Source organism: Protopterus annectens, chromosome 1.part1 (assembly GCF_019279795.1).
Source record: "Protopterus annectens isolate FY-2018-M chromosome 1.part1, PAN1.0, whole genome shotgun sequence".
NCBI classification, from domain to species: Eukaryota; Metazoa; Chordata; order Ceratodontiformes; family Protopteridae; genus Protopterus; species Protopterus annectens.
The window spans coordinates 1,725,756,499-1,725,767,875 of record NC_056726.1 but is presented as its reverse complement, the minus strand read 5'-3'; the positions used below and the strand labels follow the sequence as shown (position 1 = coordinate 1,725,767,875).

General features: G+C 38.1%; 1 protein-coding gene across 2 annotated transcripts in view; it reads left to right on the top strand.

The window, feature by feature from the left end:
* The first annotated feature begins 1,421 nt into the window (after positions 1-1,421).
* Positions 1,422-11,377, top strand: part of GPATCH3 (G-patch domain containing 3) — a 378,974-nt gene continuing 369,018 nt past the window's right edge. For both annotated transcript variants that reach the window (XM_044084171.1, XM_044084163.1), the window contains exon 1: positions 1,422-1,824. In XM_044084171.1, coding sequence (XP_043940106.1) covers positions 1,422-1,824 — 403 coding nt within the window. The remainder of the gene's footprint in view (positions 1,825-11,377) is intronic.

Sequence of the window (11,377 nt, the reverse complement as noted above, 5' to 3'; positions counted from 1 at the left end):
TGATAGAGAAGTACAGAGAAGGTCAGAAGGAGTTGCACTGTGTTTTTGTAGACTTAGAGAAAGCATATGACAGGATGCCTAGAGAGGAGTTGTGGTATTGTATGAGGAAGTCTGGAGTGTCAGAGAAGTATGTAAGAGTGGTACAGGATATGTTCTAGGGTTGTGTGACAGCGGTGAGGTCTGCGGTGGGAGTGACAGATGCATTTAAGGTAGAGGTGGGATTACATCAATGATCAGCTCTGAGCTCTTTTTTATTTGCAGTGGTGATGGACAGGTTGACAGACGAGATCAGACAGGAGTCCCCGTGGACTATGATGTTTGCAGATGACATTGTGATCTGTAGTGATAGTAGGGAACAGGTGGAGGAGACCCTGGAGAGATATGCTCTAGAGAGAAGAGGAATGTAGGTCAGCAGGACTAAGACAGAATATATGTGTGTGAGGGAGAATAGAGGAATAGTGAGGATGCAAGGAGTAGAGGTGTCGAAGATGGATGAGTTTAAATACTTCGGATCAATAGTTCAGAGTAATGGTGAGTATGGAAGAGAGTACAGGCAGGATGGAGTGGGTGGAGAAGAGTGTCAGGAGTGATTTGTGACAGACGAGTACCAGTAAGAGTGAAAGGGAAGGTCTACAAGAGGGTAGTGAGACCAGCTATGTTATATGGGTTGGAAACAGTGGCATTGACAAAAAGGCAGGAGTTTGAGCTGGATGTGGCAGAGTTAAAGATGTTAAGATTTGCACTGGGTGGGACGAGGGTGGACAGGATTAGGAATAAGTATATTAGAGGGTCAGCCCAGTTTGGAAGGTTTGGAGACAAAGCCAGAGAGGCAAGATTACCTTGGTTTGGACATGTGCTGAGGAGGGATGCTGAGTATATTGGGAAAAAGATGCTAAGTATGAAGCTACCAGGTAACAGGAAAAGAGGAAGGCCTAAGATAAGGTTTATGGATGTGGTGAGAGAGGACATGCAGGTGGTTGGTGTGTGCAACTAAGGACAGGAAGAAATGGAAACAGATGATCTGCTATGGCGACCCCTAATGGGAACAGCTGAAAGAATATGATGATTATGATCAAAGATTTACAACATCAGATGGAATATTCTTCTTTAGGCATCAAAAAAGGTGGCGACCATACACAGACCAGAAAATATAAATAATTGATTAAATCAACCCTGTGTGCCAGACCAGTTTGTTATTCAAGCAAACAACGGGCGTTAAAATTGACAATCAGTTAGTAAGGAATACCACTATGTCACCATAAGACTATAACATCACCTCCCGACACTAGATAAAAATATTAGAAATTAAAAATCCTTCACTAACACGGAAGGTATCTAGGCATCCAAATATAAGCCACACCGCGACTCGTACTTTAAAAGCAACATGTAAAATCACATGATACAACAAAACGCGTTACAATATGGCAGCGCCCACAATTACTGGAGAGGTTTATTGTGTAGTTAGTAATATCCCTTCGTGTTTTCATTCTGCCGATCTCCGTAATTATTTTAGTCAATTTACTGAGAACGGTGGTTTTGTATGTTTTCATTACCGACATCGGCCAGAAGTTCTGCGTCCTGTTGGGGCAGACAAGCCTGAATGCAAGCAGGTTACAAATCAGCAGGGAACTACTCAAGGGAGGAAACCTGAGGAGGGTAATCACACGTTTGGCAAGCATACTTGCTGTTGTGTGGTGGCTGTTAGGTCAGAAAAGGTAGATCAGCTGATGAAAATATATCATGGAAGTCGGTGGGTGGACCCTGATGGTGTTTGGCTCCCTACACGCTGTGTCATCCGTAAGATTAAAGTGTCTTCTCAAAAAGGTATTCTCTTTTAGGCACTGGCTCGAGACTTTGAAAAGCTTTAGCGATCGTTAATAGTAACATGCAGTACCTCTCACTTGTATCTCATGAGGAACGTTCCTCATTTTGTGTCTTAAAAAGAGTCCATGTTCCACATTGAAATGTTGTCATTTACTCAGTGTCGATACTTATTTAAAGTGATACCCATGGCAAATAATACTAAATCATATTAATTCATCAAACAATGTTTTATATGTGTAAAGTGGATCATGTTAATCATCATATCAGTTTTATATTGAAGTTTTTAGTACGTGTTCCACATTACCAGAGCTTCGTTTGGAGCTGTACGGTTGTGAGCAATGACAACATGCACAGATGTATGTGTTTACTCATGGCTCCCATACCATACTGTATCTGGAAATACTGTTGTTCATTCTGTATGACATTTCTAGATTGAATGGTGACAGCATCTTACAGTTCTGTTAAATATTAACAGTATGAAATATGTGGATGTTTTAAATAAACTAGGACATGAATTTATCTTAAATTATGTACCAAATTGTTCTTGGTTCCATCTTTTGTAATAGCTAATAGATGAGGTTATTTGCCATTTCTATTCATAGCCAATTATAACTTAATTAGGTCTGCAGTAAAAGACTAATGATAAATCAGACACTGTTCAAGTACCATGTATGACAATGGTGACTAAATAAACTGATACATGTGCATCTGTTCCAAGTTAACACTAAGCTTTATGTTTCTGAATATTTATTACTTTACCATACAATCTCTTATTTTATCCCCAGGCAAGACTGAAATGTAATCACTGTTTTTACCAGATTAACAAATTCAAATAAAATAAGTTTCATTGCATATGTGAGGATAGGTGCACTGTGGTGTACTGGAGAAAAGCACTGTGATAGTAGAAGTGGGGTAGTGCAGATAACCAGTGAAAAGATGTTAGTTCTATTAAAGTGGAGTATTCATTATCTTTCATTGCATATATTTGCATGAATACAGTGCCCATTTATGTCTGATAGTTCAGTTAAACTGTTTTTTTATGACAAAGGCAGTATCATAGTATAGTAGAATTAATAAAAAATAAAGAATAGTCCACTTTAATATAACTAACTCATTTTCTTTTGCTAACTGCACCACACTTCTGTATTAACTTTCAGAACACAGCTGTCAAAGAATGCTAATGCTGTATCATTCTAAGCAGCACACAAAGACACTACTTGGGTCCAGTGTTTTCCATTATCACTACATACTGTAACTCTGGAGTGTTGATTACTTGTAGTGAGCACGCATACTTTCCCTTTGTGACTTGCTGCTGTATTTCCCAAAGCATCATGCTAAGTCTGCCCTGGTTGTTGTGGGGGCTGCACCTCCCACACTCTACCTATTATGAACATCCTTCAGGATATCACATATATGGGGGTGAAGAGCCAGGTTAGTTGGTTCCCAATACACTAAGGCATCAAACAGAATAACTAATAACTATGCTGCATATGAAGAACGTCCCCTCAATTGGTACAAGTAACCACTGCTACTGTCAGTATCAGAGTCAGTCCAACTGGAGTAGAGGAAGAGTTCCTGTCAGAGGCACTAACTGTTTTTCAGTGGTATTGGTTACACGTGACAATGTGTAACTTGTTTGTATAGTTTGTCTTTATTAATGTAACAGGCAATTATGCCTGCTATGAGAATGTGTGAAATGCGTATAAAAGTAACTATGTTCCGCTAAATTTAAAGTCCTAATCCTAAAACTCTAACCCTGACCATAAAATTCTAATTCTAAATGTACTGTACCTTTTGGCATAATCCCAAAACTCTAACCATAACCCTAACACTAACACCAAAACTCTTAACTGCTGTGCTGTTGCATAGAGCATCCCATTGATTGCCACAAGTGACCATTACCATTTGAGTTGCAGATTGGGGACTAAAGGGGTCTTTGGGGGATTGGCTGTGGCCAACTCATTTTTTTTTCAGGGGATTGAAGAAGGGTGTGTGTTTGTTTCCTGCTTGGCCATGACTACTTTCTTGTAGTAAAATCTGAGAGCTCTAGCTCAGACAGAAAAAGGGAGAGTGATTTAAAGGTAGGTCACACTAGACATGCTCATGGACTACACTGATGTTATTGTACTCAGTGAGGCTGCATGTTTATGTGCAAGAGTCAGTAATGGAAAGGCCCTCCCCCCATGATTACGATTGTGTCTTGGTCAGATATCCTATCTTCTCTTTGACTTGCTTTTGAGCTTAAGGTGGAACTTTGGGATATGAAAGATGATGATTGGTAGGGTGGCAGTAAAAATAAGTCAAAGTGAGAGGTACCAGAAATAGTTTGTATTTCCAGGATGTGGCACACAAGCCTCAGGTATTAAAGAATGTAGAAGATTGGAGGCTATATGCTATTTGACTGATGTTGCAGTAACAAGTGTAAAACTTGCTAGAGCCATTTAGTTGCTTACCAGTACACCCTTATCATATCCCCCCTCACTACCACTGTTTAGTTACAAATTTAAGTTGCTTTATGGCTGTAAGCACAGCTAATTAGGTATGCTGCAAAAATGTAAATTACTTTGTCTCTTGAATTTTATAGATATAAGTACAAATAATTATTTATATCCATAGAAAAAATCCACATTTTACAAAAGATATCTAACAGAATTGCCTTCGATACCACTGTACAGTGTTGTATAAAGCAGATTAATTTCCCATGAAGCAATATGCAGGTCTAGTTCGGTTTCTTTTTTCACTTATATTAGTAATACTAAATTCTTCACATGCTTGTCTATCAAAGTAACTCAGCCTGATACCTAAAGCAGCCTGTTGTCTTTTGATGCCCTCTTAAAAAAGTAAAAGGGGGCTGCTTTGCAACAATCTGTTCGTTTTCATTTTAGGCCAGAAAGTTTGAAATAGCTTTTTTCTTTGACTTAAGAAGTGTCAGAAAGTGAAATATATTCAGGACTCTACTACACTTCTTCAAATATTGAGCTAAATAAAAGAACTACATAAATTCTGAAATAGCCTGACATGCCTTCCCCATTCTCATAATCTCTCACCCTCCTCATGTTATAGTAATTTTTATATATGATGTCTAAACTTGTACCAAACTTTGTTTTAATTTGTGCCATGTTTTCTGTAATTTGCTATATGATGTCTATATTTTCCTGAGATAATGCTGCATCTTGCCAAGTCCTACTAATGCAACATGGCCAACTCATAATTGCATTGGATTATTTCTTGCTCACATTCCTGTTTAATCCAAGCTTTGTCTGAAATATGTCCCCATTGGGTCGGTATGTTATAACATTTTAAAAGGTTAGGTGAAGTGTTGTGATTACACCCATTAGTCATACATATATGAGCCAGACAAGGGGATAAACAATTTTACTGTGTCACCCTTTAACATGCTGTCAGATATGTAAATCTCCTCATTTGGTTATCAAGGCAGTTCTTAAATTGTGGGAGTGTTGGCATAGATTTAATATCTAGCAGAAATTTATATCACCTTTCAGTCATTGTGTTAGAGGACTTGTGTTTTGCTGCATTAGCTTCCACACTTGAGCTCTTTTTTAGTCTGGTAATCCCTTGTCTTAAGTTAACATCATTGTATATTCCCCAATGTGTTATTTACATACCAAGATCTAATCAACACGCATCCTTATGAATAGTTACAAAACTATTCTTTACTTGAATAATCACTCCTGCCATTTTATGAGGTACATGTCCTAATCTTTCTCCCCAAACTTCTATGTTGTGGTTTTTTTATATAAATTTCATTAAAGTGCATCTTAATCTGTTCCAAACACAATATATTGTGTCTGCATATAGTTACAGAATACTGCAAATAAGTTGCTGACTACACATGCACTGCTGTCATTCTCTTTACTGTTATTACCCTGTTTTTAAATCCTTTTCTCTCCAACCATATCTTAGTCCACCTGCTCATTTTCTCCAGCTGTCTTCCACTTTCCTGTTCAGTGATTGTCCCTTTTTCATAGGTTCATAGGTTCATAGATTAGTACTAAGCTATCTGCCCTTGCAAGCCATTTTAAGCTTAGCCAATTATCCGTTGTGAGACTCAAACCCTGCATCTTGTGTTTGTAAGGCAAACACCTTAACCATTAGGCCACCTTATCTCCTAATTTTCAGCAATATTAACCATTCCCTCTATGTTATCTCTGTCTTTTTCTTAAACTTTGTTCCTCTTCTCAATTTATTGTTTGTTTTATACAGCTCTGCAGTCAGCTTTATGCACCACATTTTTTTCAGTACTTGGATGTTTAATTTTTCAGCATCCCAACAGATAAGTCATTTTCATACATTTCCTCTTGTATACATGTCTCAGTCCCTTGGTAATTTTGACAAGTGGAGAAGCTAGCTTGGCTTCCTTTCTTTCTTTCTTTCTTGCAAGCATACTCCCATTACAGTCCCTTATAGCCTCTGCACTTCAGGACACCCATCACCATGTATGTATGTTGTCGAAGTCCTCTTCTTCACACCTGCAGCATGCAGAATCTTGCATAAATCCATTACAAGTTTACAGAGTCTATTATGTCACCTGCAATGCAGATCCATTTGGTGGTCATGGACAGGGATTGTATGCTTAATCTGTTTACACATCTCATCCTTTTCCATACCATGTATACATTTCGCCAACTTCTCCTCACTTTTACAAACATGCGTACCTTTTGCTGCCTAAGGCAATATATCAAAGTCTGGTAACATAAAACTAAGAGGAGCCATTTTTAAATTATTTTTCAGCTAGGTATTTCAAGAGTCATAGTGGATAGAGCCTTTTGGTTAATAAACTGAATAGCAGAACAATGAATAAACAAAACATTGTACGTGTTAAAAGTGCACATTTGCTTTTAATTATTATTCATATTTTTAAATTGCCACAGAGCTTCAAGGAGCAGCCAAAGAGCCACAAGTGACAGACATTGTATGCTCTTATAAACTTTCTTAGTATTTGTTAAGTCTTGACTTATCCTGTAAGGGGCACATGTGTAATTTTTATCTTGTATCACATGAGACAATTAGAGGGTTCATATGAAGTGCTGTACATGTTTTAGCATACTGACCACAAGTTTTGAAACTTCCTTACATGTGTCTACCTGTTATACCCCCCAGGATTTTCATAAGTCCAAATGCACTATATCACTACGTTATTTGATTAGTTAGTTAATTATTATTTATTTGTTTACTTTTGCTGTTGCTTTTTCTGTTTGATATAAAAATTGATCATTACTTCTTTTAAAAGTTAGGCTTCATACTTTGCTCATATTTAAGACAGTTTTACTTTCTACATACCAATCACAAATTTGATCCAAATTTGTTATACTGGGGAATGTCATAGAAGGATGTATACAGATGTAACTAGTTTTATATTATCTGCATATTTTACAGGCTTTATGATGTTTAAGGCAAAGACCTCAATTTTGTAAATACCTAGTGCACGAGGTCTCAATATTTAGTTTTTGGAGAACTCCGGCTTAAGTCACAAGATTTACTCTGTGCTTCTCCGACTCTTACCCTTCTTGTTATGTGACCAACTTGTGATTAATATTTTAACTAGCCACAGTCTGCCACATCAGTTGCTTTGCTAAAACCCAGATCAATTGGTCCACCTAGGCCCCACATCTACTTCTTCCACAATCCTTTGTTGAAAACTATAAATTGTCTCTGAAAATACTTCTTTTTTTATAAACACTTGTTCTTCATCTTGCTAGTTTATTCCATAGTCCTTCTTATGTATGTATTTCCTAAGTTTTGCAGCTGTACTCAACAAAATTGTGTTTGGCTAACTGGTAGTAAGTACCCTTTGCTGCTACTACTGCACAACTACTTTTTCCCAGGGTTTTGGAAATTTCTCCAGATGTTAAATTTACTTTAAAAGGGACTAGTGACAATTTGTAAAATTCCCCATAACAGTTATTTTTATTAAATAACTATTTCATCCTGGCCTGAGACTGCTGCGCAATTTTAGTTTTCTCTAATGACAGGTCAAGAATTCTGTCTTTTGACCAATATGTCCTTTGCTATTTGGTTAATTGCATTCAGTATCCTGGTATCACCAACATTTTCAGTGTGAAAACTCTCAGTGAAAGTGCCTAGTAATTTTTTTATTTGAGATAACATAACTATCTACATTTAAAGACAATATTTTTTGTTCCACCTTTCCTTGTTTTTATCAGTTTGTCTCATCAGCAGATAGTCTGTTCTTAAAAGCCTGCCATTCATCTCTTCAACAGTCACTTAATCTTTTTAGACAAAAGTCTTGCATTTTGATGTATCCTGTTATCTTTAAGTACTACATTCTTAAGAAACAATTTTTAATGATTTATTAACTATTTGAACCTAGTTGACACACCTTGTTATATGTTATTACTAATCTTATGGTCAAAGGAGACCATCATAAAACTCAGCCATATCACCCACTACTGGTACTGTGCTTGGTAGGTAAGGGCAGCCTCCTCCAGAAATGAGGATACATTGGATGAGGTATATGTTGCACCACCTGGTATTGTTGATGTGATTATGTAGATTTAGGTCTCTAGAACTGGCATTTGCTTGGCTACTTGTCCTGTTTAGATGAAGGAGTTCAAAGAGTGCTGGGTCATTCATAGCACAGAAAGCAAAGCAGGGATCATCTAGCAGGAGTTTCTAAGACTAAAAACCCTGCTCTTCTACTCCTTGTCAGTCAGAGTTTAAACCTGTAGTATTAAGGATACTGAAACCCTGAGATGATCTTGGTGAGGGAAATGTTGGCGATGCAGTAGTGTGCTTGACTACTAACAGCATTAGCGTTTGACATCTGCTCACTGTTGCTGTAATATAATAAACCATATCACAAACAGTATTTTATAAAAAGTCACGTGAGACAAAACCCAGCAAAAAAGTTTAAAAAATCAGTAGCCAATAATAAGCAATTCTTCACTTGAAATGCTAATATAAACATTTTTGTGGCAGTGCGTTTTCACAGAAAGATCTTGCTTTTGCCCTGTCCTTCATAAAATGTTTGGTTTTCAGATAAAACACTGAAAAGTACAGTTAGTTAATGTCAGCCATTAGAACTTCCTAGTTCAGACAATGTGTGCTGATTGCAAAACCTGTTGTTCTGTTAAGCTTTAACGTCTGTGATTTTGCCTCCTATTTCTGCCGTGTCCCTCCTGAAAGTTTGGTTTTCTGGTGAATAACCAAGGCATACAGTCAGTCTGTAATGACCAACATTAGAGTTTAATGCTTACTAATGTTCGTAAAATGCATGCTGATGTTCTAGTACCTTTTTTTTAGTTGATTAAAAAAAGCTTCAATTGTTGTATTGGTGTTGGTAATGACATAGGCAATACTGGGATCTTCATTCTTGAACACTACTTATGGTCCATTGTTCTACGTTCTTGCTGAATTGTTGAGGTCTGTCATGCTGGTTTAGGTGCTTAGAAAGGTACATGCCAAAGGACATATTATTCAGTGATGGGGCTAGTAAGGGATGAATAAAATGGGACTGTAATTTCTTTAGACTTTGAGGAGATGCCATGAAGGATAAGCTGTGTAAGATATTAGGATTTTCTAATCACCACAAGAGCCTTGATGGTTAAAGGAGTACCTTAGTCCCTGGTGACTGCGTCAAATTTAAGTGTAATTTTATCTATGTGGCAAACAGCAGTGATGCTTAAGGGTGTCCATGATTAATGCGCCACACATTTATTTGGTCTTGCCCCTGCTGGAAAATTTGAGTATCAGAACTGGATTTAATAAGCACCCCCAATTTGCAATTATCAGAAAGCTTGGTCAGTCATAGACCCTTGGTATCTGCTTTTACATCACATAAATGTATACCAAGAGGAGAGAATCCAGGGCAGAGCCTTACGAGATACCACTAGTGACATTTTTATGTCTGGAACAAATATCCTCATGATTTCATTTATGTTCCATTCATCTTATTATCTTTCTTTTATTGCTATTTATTGCCATAAATAAATCCTCCCACAGACCAGATATTGATGTCATTTCCATCATCACTGGTCATTTATAGCTTTTTATGCCTTAAAGTTCTCCTTTATTGATTGATCTTTCTCTGCTGTAGCTGAATGTGTATAGACCTGCATAGACTGTAATTACTTTTAAGCTGTAAGTGTCTGAAGTTGTGTCTAAGTGTAATTCAGTGTTGGTGCAGATATAAAATATGGAATGCTGTTCTCTCTGGTTAGTTTTGTAACTACTAGGCATAGATCACTGTTATGTTTCTTGGAAAAAAAGCTTTCCATTGGTAATTTACCTGTTCAAGCTTTCTTCAGTTAACAGCTGACAAGTTAAAGGGCTGGATTTTCGAAAGCTTGCACGGAGTGCAAGAAGAGTGTAGGAGCTCATGGAGGCAATATGTCTGCCGTGCGATTCCAGTACAGCCAGCAGGGGCGTGCATCAGAGCTGCTAAAGCTACTCTTGCACGGACAGCATCATGGTGTGCAAATTACCTCATTTGCTGCTGAAAGCTATGCAAATGAGGTACATTTGCAATCCAGGAAACACTAACCTGTCCGTGGAAGAGTAGTGTTCTCTGCAGAAATGTACTCCGTTGGTAACGGAGTACCGTTCTGCAAATAGCTAAACGGAGCTATGACAGCTCCAAATAAAGGATGCATACAGTTGAGGAAGCATGCCAATGGCCAAATATAAGGCCATTGGCATTTATAAATGTTTAAAATGATCAAAATCTAACTTTTTTTCCCCCCGATCTCTGATGTTTAAGCGTAGCGCAGCACCGCGCAAACGTGCGGCGCTTTAAAAAACAAGAAAATAATTTAAAAATAGTCATTTTCACTAAAAAGCTTATCCTGTCATGCAGGTGAATGGCAGTCCGAAGACAGCATGGCCACTGAGTAGTGGTTGCTAAGGGGGGGAAGCTCAGTGTGAGAGATGTAACCATGCATTAGTAGGCAATCCTATGCAAATGAGGTTAAGAATAGTGAATCCCAAATTTCCCCAGCATGTGAGCCATGTCCCAAGAGTGTAAGTGTAGGAGTAGGTGAGTAGTAGAGTAGAATATAGGTAACATCATGAGGGGTGTGTCAGAAAGGCTGTAAGCTTATTGGAGCACAGTGTCTTGTGTTTGCCCTGAGTTGCTCAGGATTGCAAGAGGCGTGTCTACAGTTGTCCTTTTGAAAACCAGAAACCAAAGGTGTACGCCGTGAATATATCTGAAATTTCTTGCAAACTTGCACACAGCGTGTGCGTGCATGTGCGCTTGTTTGCGCAGTGCTGCCCTGGGCGGAAACAGAAAGGGAAAAGGAAGAAGAGAAGTAGTAGGAAGTTAACCAAGGAGAACTAGCAGAGCTGCCAGGTGAAATATATCAGAATCAGCCAATTACACAGGTAGCAGACTAACCCAGCCCAACCCAGCACTTTAAATTCTGCAAACAGCATTCTTGCAAACAGCATCTTCCCTGTTTTTTTCCAAAGAACTCTGCAACACTGCAGTATACAAAGAGAGAAAGCTTAAAAACTTTAAAGTCAGACAAAATGTTAGGGGCTGCTCTTGCTATCATAAACCAACATGTGTAAG